We start from the raw sequence: 14,003 nt of genomic DNA on the forward strand, positions 1-14,003 counted from the left end.
TATTTTTACTAATTGGTTTTGCCTAGCTTTCTTTCATGGTTTAATGTTTCTCAGTACGCTATGATCCTATTACTTATCTAGACCAGTTAGGAATATGGTGGTGGGGGAAGGAGAAAAAAAGGCTTATCTTGGAGTATGTTACTGGAATTGGTTTTTAAAGCATTTACTGAAACAAAAGAGTGGGAGAGGGAAGAACGACCAGAATTCGAATTTATTGTAAATTAGATTTAAATTAATTGACAAGTACTTCCACATACATTCATCTTAAGAAACAAAAAAATAATCATCTCTCAGTTTTTGTTGTTGTTTTTTTTTTGTTGTTTTTTTTGCACTGTAATTTATTTCATTAGGCATTTAATAGTTACAATTAACATGTTTGAAATCAATTAAAAAAAACACGTAATTTTGCAATATATTTGATAGATGATATTAAGGTTCCCTGTTTCTGTGGCACACGGTTGACATGGGTTTGTGTACCAGCACAGGTGAACATTAGACATCAACATTTAGTTAAGGCTACTCATAAAACTAATAAACAACAAATTTTAGCGAATCATAGAAATAGACATTTTCAATATAATTGGAATGATAATAAAACTTGTTATGTTTAAACATTATTACAAAACATGTTGCATGTTGAACTATGCCTTTTCGGGAGCTGTGGTTTACACATCACTGATATAGACTAACTGTGTGATTAGAAATAGTTGTACCAATTGTACGACGTAAATTTGATTTCGAGGAATCAAGCCTCCTGAAATAAGAAAATTAGCCAATGTGCTAATGAAGTGATTATGTAAATAGAATGTTTTATAGATATGTATTATTAGCTTTAATTATTTAAGCAACGACCTACTTCTGATAACATACTATACAGGGTGACTGATTTAGCTTAAGTCTTCAAGTCTGTAAATTTCAAATTCTATTATTTCTTAGAGACAAAACTAAATAAATATAACGATGGTTAATTATTTAATTAGTTATTTCTTATATATCTTTGTTTATATTGTTTAGAGTAATGCTTCTTTTATCAGGTACAAGAAATAATTGTGCAGAATTTATACTTGATTCGAGTTTGGGTGTTTGAGAAATAAGGTGTACAATCTTTTAATCTGAGAAACAGACATGGTTGATAAATAAAAATTGGTTGTAATGAGGAAAAAAAACGCTTGATTCCGACTCTTCCGGGCTTTTGGGTTTGCTAAGGAGGGAAAGGAGCGTGTTTAGAAACATTATTGATTATGAGAAAAAGTGACGTATATTATTAAAATAAAAATAAAAAAGTAAGATTTATTTTTTTTATGTACATATCACATTCGAACATTAATTAATTATTAAAACTTAAGCTTTTTTTTTTCCTTAGTTCGTTATTGAACACCAGGTATGTAATGTGACATCAGTGCAGTGTCAACATTCTAGTGTGATCTGACATTAGAGCAGTATCAACATTCTAGTATGATCTGACATCAGTGCAGTATCAACATTCTAGTATGATCTGACATCTGGGCAGTATCAACATTCTAGTGTGGTCTACAGTTTATTAATGAACTATGAAATGAAATTATCTAGATTTTGTAAAATACTGTTAGAAATCTGTGAGTTAGTAACATTTGGATTGTGCAGACTAAAACCACTTTTTAGGAGTAAGATAAACTAAGGCGCCATTTTGCCCTCACTGGCTTAAAGGAACGTAGCTGTAACCAGACAGTCTCTGAAAGAGAAAGCGAGCTCTCAAAAAGGCTGCACGGCACACATTTAAGGCCCTTGTTGAGGACAGACTCAGAAGAGGAAAAGTGAACTTAAATATACTCCTGGTAGACAAAGGCTTTGTCTGCATAAGATGTGAAAAAATGTAGGTCGCAACTGGGTATGGGTATCTGTGTGAGACATTGCACTTATAATCAACTTCTGAATCAAATGGTCCATTATTTTTGTTTAAATTTAAAGATACATCTTTAGCGTCTATTTTAATTAGTCCAGATAAAAGGTCTCCTTAATTTCAATATTGTATTGGTTAAAGCAGTATCTACATAAATAAATTATTTTGACATTAGCTCTTTTATGAGAATTAGCATAAATCAGTTCCTATTTTTATTCCTTTAATTAGTTAATAGTCTATGTTCATCTTATTTTTAAATACGTTTTATTGATAAGATTCTGGTTCTGTGTGATTCTCATGGAAAAGGTGGAATAATGTAATTTGCTATAGGCGCTCGTTATGCTCACCATTTCCTCTGCTACATGACACATAGTTAATTCCTATCAAATGATTTAATGTCAGTGAGATATTTAAAGATAATAAATAATCACTTACTGACTCTGTCATGGGCGTAGATATAGTTTTTTTTAGGGGGGGGGGTTTGGAGGGGATTGCCCCCGCCCCCTCCCCCCACGCGGAAAAAAAAAATATAAATAATAATAATAATAAAATAATAATAATAATAATAATTATTATTATAATTATCTTTATTATCCGTATGGGAATTTGTCTTACAATTTGTGCATTACACCAAACAAAAAAAAAACATTATATTTATAAGAAATTAAAGTGTACATTCACATTTACATGTTACAAAATTTATATCAGATTGTTCCTATTTAATGATTTGATTGCCAGAGGAACAAAAGAGTGTTTGTGTCTGTTTGTCTTTGCTATCGGTGTCTTGTATCTCTTTTGTGATGGTAAAATCACAAAATCATGACACAAAGGGTGATTCTTTACCAGTAGCATTTAGGATTCTATAAAGTTTATTTTTATTTTTAATGCTCAGATTGCCGTACCAGGCAGTGATATTGAAACTTAAAATATTGCATATGTGAGCGTGATAAAACATAGCCTAGGCCTTTTCGCTAACATTAAACAAGAACAGTTTTCTTAGTGATCGTAATATTTGCTGTCCTTTTTTGCTATAATCAGTATTTGCAGTAAAATTTAGTTTATTGTCTAGGATAGTACTAAGGTATTTAAAGGTTTGCACAATTTCAATAGTCTCTCCAGCTTTAGAAACAATATCATTTTCCTTATTGTCCCTACGAAAATCGATTATCATTTCTTTGTTGTTTTTTTTTACATTTAATAATTAAAAACATATCTTTGCAGTATTTTCCAATGTGTTCTATTCTTTGAAATACTCATTTACGTCTGAGCTCTCTGAGAGCAGGGCAAGAAGAACCGCATCGTCAGTGAATCCTGTGAAGGAGAAACAAGAACTATCGGATTGAAAATCATTGGTGTACAAAATGAACACAAATGGCGATGTCACAGCCTCCCTGGGGTGCCCCTGTGTTAACTATGCGTTCATTTGATATAACAATGTTTACCCTAACCCTCTGAGCTCTCTGGGTCAAAAATTCATTAGCTCATAGTATTATGAATGGACTAATCTGCAACGCTTTCATCTTTTCAATGAGTAAATGAAGCTGTATAGTGTTAAAAGCTGATGAGAAATCCATAAAGAACAATCTTACATAAGTGTTCGGTAAGTCAAGATGTTTTTAGACACAATTTAAAATATTTAGGATGGCATCGTCTACACTTTTACCCTTTTGGTAAGCAAATTGTAAAGGGTCTTACTTATTACAAAGATCATTGAGAAGAAACATTTTAACCAATTTTTCTAAACATTTAGACACAATGGAAGTAATTGAAACAGGTCTATAGTCATTCATTTCCTTCGGTTTGGAAATCTTTGGCACAGGAACAATTATAGATGACCTCCACTCATGTGATATCTCATGGTTTATTAATGAAGTAGAAAAAATATCTTGGAAGGTTCAGCTAGTTGTTCAGCACATTCTTTTAAGATTCACACTGTTATTCCATCGGGTCCACCAGCTTTCATTGGGTTGACGTTTTTGAAAATGTTACAAATTTGCTCTTTAGTAATCGCTAATTCTGAACAGTTGTTAACATTGACATCCTCAAGGGCTTTGAGTCTTAGATAATTAAAATCTTTCATGTCGAAGCCACTATAGAAATCATTTAACTCGTTGGCTAATGTTTTTTCGTCTCTTGTAGCAAGATTATTTTTAATTTTGACTTGTGCTCCTGACATTTTGTTCATGATGCCCCACGCCTGTCTCATGTAACTTGTCTTAATTGAGTCTTCCATCTTGGTGCGATAGTTTCTCCTCCCTTCCTCAAGAACGACGTTGATATTTCGTTGAGCTCTTTTCCTTGTCTGTCCATTGCCACTCATAAATGCTCTTTTATTTTTGATTATTTCCCGTTTTATTTTTGCATTGACCCAGGGTTTATTGTTGGGATATATCTTGATGCTCTTAGTACTGACACACATGTTTTCACAGAATTTGAAATTTGTCAATGTGTCGACCCATTCTTCCAGATATGAAGTGATCTCTTTAAACAAATTCCTATCATTGCAGACTAGACATCCCTGTAGTTTGAAAATATTGTTCTGAGTCCATTCTTGTACGTTTTTTTTTATGATTCCTCCTGCTTTAAGTTTCGTACGTTAAATAGGCAGCAGTTGTATTGTTTTGTGGTCCGATGATCCTATATATATATATATATATATATATATATATATATATATATATATGCGTGTACATAATTAATCTTTATTACATTCTGAACCTTTCGGAAGACGTTTATTGTGCCCTAGAATAGATTCTTCCTGGAATTAGTGGAAAACTTGTAGACTCCCCGCCCTTCCTAGCAAGGGGGTCTGGGGGAGCTCGCAGCGGTCCCTCAGCGCCGATCACTATTTCTGGTATTAAAACCAAGCAAATGCATATTCTGAGGTATCTACAGTGTATTATCTTAAAAAGGTTTGTTTCAAAAACCTAATGTGATATTCTTACTGACTTAGACCGTCTCGCGCCGTTCGTCGCATTTTCCGGCAAGCTGTTTCCGCAACTCTTATTTTGCGTAATTTATTTTGTCGGAGAACATGTCCCAGAAAACCACATGCGACGCTCTGTCACAACCTTACTAAGGGTTCGACTTTCAGTTCGGCATATGATTTCTTTGATTTAGACCCGATCTCTATAACTGACTCCTAAAATCTGTCTTAGCCATCTTTGTTGAGCCACATTTAGTGTTTTTCAATTTCGACAGAAGCCTATTCACACTTTATTAATAGAGCCCAAGCCACTGTTAGAAATTTGTAAACTTATTTGACTACGCTCTTGGAATTACATGCCTGTATTTCGCCTTAGCTTTTATATCGAAAAGGAAAGTTTTTTCGTCAAATCATCTGTTGAGGGGTTAAAAAATCTCTGGAGTTTTTTTTGTATTTTTTAAAGTTAAAAACCCCATTTAGCTACGATCATAGAATTTGGTGACTGACTGTAGTTTGCTTTAAAATAATATTTAAGAGAGAGGTTTTCAACTCTAAAAACTCTGTAGGGGAATTTTAAACTCAAAACCATCTTAAATGGTTTTAAACTTTAAAGAAAAAAACATCTAGAGGAGGGGCTACGCTCATAGATTTTATAGTGTGTAATTTGCTTTTTTATTTTGTAGAGATACTTTTTAGCTTCAAACCCCAACTGGACGGGTGTTAAACTCAAAACCTCTTTGGCTACGCTCATAGAATTTTGAGTGTGTAATTTGCTGTTTTTATATTGAAGAGGGGGTTTATTATAAATTTTAGAGGGGGTTTCAAAATCAAAATCTTCCTTAACTGTGCTGTTGGAATATGGGGATTAATGTTTTTAATTTTTTGTTTTGTTTTATAGAAGTGGGGATTTAACTGCAAAAACCTCTGGTAGGGGGTTTAAAACTCAAAACCCCCTGGTAGAGGGATTTGTATCTTAAAAACCACAGACAGGGTTTTTTGAATCTCGAAAACCCCTGGTAGAGGTTTTTTAACTCAAAACCCCCTTGGCTGTACTGTGGTAAGTGATGATTTAGTATTAATATCTCACCTAAAATAAACAAAATGAAAGTAAAAATCAGTCACTTTATTCAGTCCCCCCCCCTGCTACGCACATGGACTCTGTTGTTATCTTTTGAGGGCGTGTGTAGAAGGAGGTGGACACAAACTGATCGTTATCATTAATTTCACTTTTAAGGTTATAAAAACATTTTAAAGAAAAGAATTAAATTTTAAAAGTTTAATATAAAAACATTACATATGATATTATAAACTATATTTAAGCCCACATGTTACATTGACTAATTTTATTATATTGTAAGGTATAAGTGTAGCTGTATTTAAATTTCAATACATTGTTCTTCTCTTCTACAACTCAATAAAGAGCTCTTAATTATTCTTTCAAAGGATATGTCCAACTAACTTATAATTCTCTATTAATATCTATCATGAAAAGTTAGTCATAATGGTTTAGAATAACATTTTTTCAAAATGTGTTTAAAGCAAAAATCCATCATTGATTTCAGAAAATGTTAATTAAATTAAAATCTTCTGTGTAATTAAAGATTAAATGCCATTTTCAAATAAAGAATATTAAGTTAGTAAGTATATGATTTGTCTTAGTAAAATCAAAATGTTATACCATTTCTGTGCCTTAATCATCCTTTTACATTGAAAAGAACACTATAGTACGCTGCTTTTACAAAATACTTACACTTTCGTGTTTATCATCTGTCAAATAAAAATGAAAGCAAATTGAAACTTTTGTTTAAAAAGCTATCAAAATAAAACATTTTGACTCAATTTTAAGTACTTCAATATTTCCATTTACTCCTTGGGAAAAAAAGAATATGAAATACGTCAATCTTGGATAGTCCAACCTCTGTGTATTAACAACCTTTCATTCAAACGTTTATATACCACCTTTAGTTTATTTGATCAAATGTGTACTTTTTAAAACATCAAGAATGAGAGACAATGGTCTCTTTTTCCTGCACAAATCTTTTCAGTTCACATTTTGTTCGTTTACGTAATGTGGTAGACAGGAGCTAACTATTGGGTCGTTACATCTTTGTGTTGTACGTTAACACACACACACACACACACACACACACTTATATATATATATAAATATATATATATGATTGTATTCATCTTAAAAAATCAACTCCCTTTATTAAATATTTTTAATGATTTTAAATTAAGGCTATTTATGAAAATAAACTTAATGGTATACATATTGGTATATTTAAATATACAAGAAATATCTGAGGTTTATTTTTATTGAAGATAAATTTATTCTTATATTTACTAATCTAATTTAACTTATTGTGTAGCAATAAAAAAAACGGACAAGATTTATCGAATTTAATGAATTTGTATATACTGTTAGTGATTGTAAGAAATTTAAAAAAAAGATCTATGGCCCCTCTACGAATTAGTCCTAATAAAAAAGGACATAATGTTATAAAGATGGAGCCATGAAATGCCAATAATATGTGTCAATTTTTACTAGTGTTGAACATTAGAACAATTCATTGAAGGTGTTTAAATAAAAGAAAATTAATACTTTAAGAATTATTTTGCAAAGATCACAGGTAAATAACATTTTAAAAGACTTCTCGAAACAGACGATTCCAGCGTTGATTTGAAACCATTCTTTCAGTCAGAATCCACTATTTCAATTTCGATGCATATAGAGTAATTTTTTTTTTGTTATTTTCGTTTGTCCTAAAGTGATTTTTTTTCGTGTTAAACTATCTGTGCTTTCTAAATTTCAGTTTTCAAGTGTCTTATCAAAACCATTTTTTTTCAAGAATAAAAACTAAATAGTCTCTCTTTAATTTTCCATTTAGCTTTAAACATGAGTTTATATGTTTTTACATATTATGTTTTGTAAAAAAAATAAATTTATCATAAACAATACTTTTATTTTAATTTGCGGACTTACTTAAAGTCGGAAAAATTTTCATTTTTGATTCCGTAATCTAAATTATATAAGATTATATAAAATTTTATAAAATTTTGCTTTCTTAAGCATTAATTTGTTTAATGTACAGAGGTCACGCATGACGAAATCATCTTCTTTTTTGTAGTAAGTCTGTATTATATAAGATTTCCATTTAATAATGTACTATAAACAATTTATTAAATCAAAACAAGTTATTAAAGTTTTATTGGAGTTTTATCAAATTAGAATTGTGAAATAATTGTGAAATAAAAATGGACAAAATAATTAATTACTTTAGAAAATGGATAAATTCTACGGAAAGAAAGATTTAAACTACTAGTCTGAAGCAATCTGTAGACAACAAAACATTAAATTCCTAAAGATTAAATTATTTGTAATATACATGGAAAATAAAGTATATCAGAGTGTTTCAATCAGCCATGTAGAGATCTACAGCTTCCTTAATATATTTAAACTCAAAAACTTGACATGCTAAGAAGTATTAAGACAGATGGGAAACGTTTCATAAGGTTGCTATTGGCAGAAGTATCGCCATAAAGGATAAAAGCATCACACTTGCAAAAAAAGATTTGAAGGTATGTGTCTCAGATAGCACCCAATAGGACCAAGTCATCTCCTCGGATTTTATTAAAGCTCAAATTTTGGGTCCAGCAAAAATGTTAACATTGACATTAAAAAATGCAAAGGCGAGCTAAAGGCATCAAAACCAGTAAGTTATGGAATTGTTAGCCTTGTCTGTCTTCCCACCTAGACGAAGAAAAACTCTGAATTGAAACATCTGCAACATTGCAACTGAAAGAGACCAGAGAAGAAGATAAATAGCGCATAATAGTAGTCCAACAAAATAATTATGGTAATAATTTTAAATTCTGCTGTACCATATTGAAAAACCTTCAGCTTCACAAGCTGATAAACAATTACTAAAATGTTAGATGTGAAGAAACACTGATGAAAGAAGCTATACCGAGAACATAAGTACTGAAGGCTAGTATGTAAATAAAAATATAAAGGCATCTGCGAAAATATCTACCTCATATTTATCAAGGTCTAAATGGGGTAATTAACTTTCCATTTTATCTGAAAAAAAAGTTGTCTGACGTTGAAAAAAAAATTTACCTCATAAATAAAACAAATGCAATTGAAATTAATGAGCCTTCATATTAGGCTGCAGAATTGCATGCTATAAAATTAAGAAATAAAAAAAAGTTTACCTCGAGAACTCCTATGTTTCTTTCTAATGCCAAAATAGTAGATTAGAACAGTAGCACTGGCAAAAAAAAGTAACACACCAACAAAATAGGTACCAACGCCAGTACTAGCTGATTGGGATTCTGGTTGACTTGTTGATTTAATAACTAAAAATAAACAAGTAAATAAATAAATAAATAAATAAATAAATATATATATATATATATATATATATATATATATATATATATGTTTGATACACTGCATTTAAAATTACACATTTACTAATAAGAAATAAAAATGTTGAAAGCTTTTAATTTCATTCTTGCAGGTCTTGTGTCAAAAACATTGTTTGTTACTTGCTCTTCACTCAATATAAAAAATGTCTTCTACAAGTGTAGAATATTAATAAATTTGATATATTCATAATATAGTAGAGCTTATGAATGTAATACTATCAAAAATATATATGATAAATTTTCTTTGAATTAAGTACTACACAATAGACACTAATACTGTATATTTACAAATCTATATATTAAAAGCAACAAATTGAAAAACCTATATTTAATATAAAAGTAAACATTAAATATTCAAACATAGCGGGCTAATTACAACTTATTGAGTAGAATTCTCTAAAATACTTTAAATTCACATTTTTCATTTAAAAAAATTTAATTCTTGAAAAACTAAAAAGTAATAGAAAGATAGTCAGCACTTTAAACAAATCAATCTCCAAGTTTTAAGATAACTAGCTGCAAGAATCTCAAGCATTGCTTATTCTATCTTACCAAGTGTTTTTCAAGACAAAGTGATGACAGCATCAAATAAAACAAGTTTAATTTACACTCTTGTTTTGTTTTAGTCCATGTTTCAAAGTTGTAAAGTTGGATACACAGAACCGCCTTCATTGTTTTGTGGCCTTTTCAAACTCCCATGGAAAATACTTTGCCCTCTTAAACTACATGAATGCTTTCCTAAGAAAACAAAATGTACTGTCCTATTCAACGGAGCCCAATCAGCACCTTTGGAGGTTAGCAGGGGTGTCAAGCAGGGAGGATGTTGCTCGCACCTACTCTATTTGGCATATTTTTCTCCTGTCTAATGCATTATGCGTACAGCGACATCAATGAGGGTGTGTTTCTCCATATCAGACCCTGTGGAAAACTATTTAATGTATCAAGGCTGCGGGTGAAAACCAAGGTTAGGAAGATACTTATCAAAGAACTCCTGTAAGTTGATGATGCAGCTATTGTGGCTGATTCTCATTTTCAGCTTAAGTCCCTGGTTGACAAATTATCTGCTGCTTGCCAGAATTTCGGCATAAATATTAGCCAAAAACAAGACTAAGATACTAAGTGAAAACACAAGTACTTCACCTCAAGTAAATATTAATGGCCAACCACTAGAATTGTTGATCACTTTTGCTATCTGGCTCCATCTTATCCAACAATACTCTACTGGATAAAGACATTAACAACAGGATAGCCAAAGCAATGGGCACCATGTCACGGCATCATGTCACGGTTGCAGAAAAGAGTGTAGGATAACATATTGCTGACTAACAATATGTCACAAGTCAAAAGCTTGTTGTCAGAGTCACTCAATTTTATCACAGCATTAATTATTATTATTTATTATTTATTTATTTTATTTTAATTATTTCCCCGTTCTATCCCCAATTTCTTCACCCGTCCCACCTTTTCCTCTTCAGGCTTGACTTAGTCCACAACCTTGGAGATAGCTAGGCCGCGGTCGTATCACTTATTTTCCCTTTATCGGGGAAAGATAAACACACAGTCTCTTTGGTCTTACGGTCGCAGTCTGAAAACATTGACCAGTTGGACCTAACCATAGACATGTGTATGAACATTTTCAAAATTACACAATCATACCAGAGCGCACACTGCAACAAAGACCATTCCGTTGTACTCTTCTTTTTTTTCTTTCCAAAAATAGGCATTATAAAAAGCAAAAGAGAGCTTTTCACTTTAATGTGAGCATGTTAAACATAATATATCTTTAGATTTAGTTATTAGAGTCATTTAAACATCACAATAAAAAATACAACTAAAAACTTTGGAGCAAGTTTAAGATACAGAAAGTTTCCATAGATACTAATGAGAAAATAACTTATCATAAAACAATGATAAATTTACTTCCTGCATACAAAGCACGGCCCACTCCATGCAATTTCTGCTTTCTGAAGAAAGCTGGGACTAGTACAAAGACATCTTGCTGATAAATATTGAGTTCAGTGAAGGTATTCACACTTGCAAACCAAACATAACATGAGAGACATGCATGATGACATTAAAAAAAGACTTGGACCCTAAACAAAACTTCTCTCAAATCGGCCATACAATAATATCATCAACACAGATGGCTAGATGATTCGATCACATTGTGAGCTCTATAAAACAACAAACTTTGTCTCTTCCCTAGCTTTCAACACTATCAAAGAACTGAACACCATTCATGAGAGCGAGAAGAGGCCAGTAAAAAATAGCTTAATAAAGTCATGGACAAGGTCAACTCATATCTGTTTCAAGACTGCCTTAATAAAACCTCTGCATAATTTCCTCTGTAAACATTGACACTATGGACTAAGCTAATTGTCACAAGTACAAGAAGCATTTTCGAATAAAGAACAATGTGAACAGATTCTAGTTACATAAAGATTGCTTGCACATTTTTACTCATGAAACTGAATTTTTTTTTAGCTTTTTTCTAATCCAAACGACTGTATTGGTTATGTTATCAATCATTGATTTTAGAATATGGATCAGTTGTAATAACTGTACTATATTAAAATATTTTTAAAATAACATAGACCCCTAATACTACTAATTTTGAAATTCTTTATCTATTGCTTAAATTATACTTTCTGGTTGTATTGCATCTAATAAATAAATTACTCCAGTCAAAAGCGATCGCTTCACTGATACATACATTTTTTTTTGTCTTATTTAATATTCAGTTTTTAGGTTGTTTAAAAGGTACACAAATGTTTCTCTAGAAGCCTTTTTTCCCAAAATGTTAAAACAGAGTAAGAGATGTATCATATATCTAAACATTTATTCATTAAAAAAATATCTGTTTTTTAAATCAACGGTACTCATTGACGTTGTAGCTTATCTGTTAAATCACTTAGGTAGACAAACAATAAAGTTGAATTCATCAAGTTCCACACTTTTTAAGATAGAACACATCAACTTTTTTTTATACATTTGAAACATTTAATAAATGTGTGACTTTCAAGCAATATACGAATGTAACTTACAGAATATGATAAAAAATTCTGACTAAAACATAATAAACTCTTGCTGAGGTTTTATAAATCAGCATACTGATGCTATTTTAGTGCTTGGGCTTATGTAGATAAAGTTTTACTATTTCAAGGCACTCTCTATTATTTAATAAGTACTCGTCCTTTGTATTGTTACGATCTTCTCTCCTACTATCCAGGCTCCCTTTAAACTGCACCACACGACACAACGAACTTAATGAACCTCACAACTCACCAGGGCTCCAAAGTAACAGTCAGTTTAATTTCAAATACATTACAAACACTGTACAGTTGGCAACAACATCACGCTAACTGTCCAAAACCTAGTCTTGCTCCGCCTGACTTCACACACCGTCTGTCTCGTACTGGTCACATTGCGAGGTAACGTGAAGTCCAGTCTTTCTAACACACTCGCTCTTATACAGAGACTCTACTGGCCTTTAAGAAGGGGATGGAACGTTCTTGACCACTCAGAATTATCACAATCGTCATGACTTGCGTGCGTAATATTTACACACAGGTCGTTGCCGGACTGGCGTGTACTATCACAGGTCAAAGTTGACCGCTCGTCCTGCGCTGGACTGTGGCGATTTGAGTAGGCTAAAAACACACATCACTACCCCCATCTGTGTCACCACCAGGTTTACAACAGTATCATCTATGGCCTCTTTCAGTCGCAAAGCGACTATGGATCATCTCATGGAAATGAGATGAAGGTCTGGGTATTCTTGTGGCCGGTACGATGTCGTCCACACATCAGTCCCCCCCCATTTCCACGCAGCTGATGTATCCAAAGGAACGGCATAACCTATACAGTTTAGGGTCAGCGGCGTCGCAGATTCTGTCAGGGTGTAGCACTGGGTGCTGCAAAGTACCTTAGTGTCGCCAACTCCTGATTTTTCCTAAGGCTTTACTAACGAAGCCTATCCTATGATTGAATATACCTGCAAGGCAACAGTGGTTTAAATTCAGAGTTTTCTTTCTCCTAGGTGGGTAGCCAGCCATGGCTAACGAAACCCTACTTCCCGTATCATGACGCAATGTCAAAAGTTTGCTATGCAAGAAACACGATAATATCAAGCAATCTGTGCTTAAGTTCCTTCCTTTTTTCTTCATTACATCAATCATAGCATTGACTTTTTAATTTTTTTTTTCTAAGTAGGAGTTTTACAATGCCTGGTGAATATTTAATATAGGTATCATAATTTCCTGCATTTGGACTTTCTTTTTACTTTTCACTCCAGTCAATAATTTATCTTCGTTTATGTCAAATTTCTAAGTATTCAACAAAAGAAAAAAAATACATTGTAATGGGGGTCAATAGATCGCGTAGAGCATCTTATGAAGCCATTTTTGAAACAACTGGCGTATTTTGTCTTTTGCTTTTTATGATTGCCAATTACGAATGGTGTGCTAGTTTTCTAAAATTTATAAGAAGTAATTAAGAAATATGAGTATTAATAACCATAGTCATAAAATTGTACTTTTTTACTACTTCTATTGGAGATCTCACAGATATATCTGAGATGTTGATGCATGAATTTAATTAACAATGCGAAACTATTCCTTGCAATCAAAAACGATTGAGACCATCGCAAAACTCTTAATAAGTCTAGAAATGTATCAAAGTAACCAAAATGCTTTACAACAAAACATTGCTAGTCAGAAATTAGCTTAACGGCAGAGACTTAACCAACAATAAAAGCCTTATTGA

At 32.1% G+C, this 14,003-nt stretch overlaps 1 protein-coding gene across 1 annotated transcript in view; it reads right to left on the minus strand.

Moving 5' to 3' along the window:
• Positions 1-308: 308 nt before the first annotated feature.
• The window catches only part of LOC106078538 (uncharacterized), a 31,058-nt gene continuing 17,363 nt past the window's right edge, over positions 309-14,003 (minus strand). The window contains exons 6-8 of the mRNA XM_056009845.1: positions 9,024-9,167; positions 6,556-6,572; positions 309-754 (exon numbers count right to left, since the gene is read on the minus strand). Coding sequence (XP_055865820.1) covers positions 746-754; positions 6,556-6,572; positions 9,024-9,167 — 170 coding nt within the window. The 3' untranslated portion in view covers positions 309-745. The remainder of the gene's footprint in view (positions 755-6,555; positions 6,573-9,023; positions 9,168-14,003) is intronic.

Source organism: Biomphalaria glabrata, chromosome 14 (assembly GCF_947242115.1).
Source record: "Biomphalaria glabrata chromosome 14, xgBioGlab47.1, whole genome shotgun sequence".
NCBI classification, from domain to species: domain Eukaryota; kingdom Metazoa; phylum Mollusca; class Gastropoda; family Planorbidae; genus Biomphalaria; species Biomphalaria glabrata.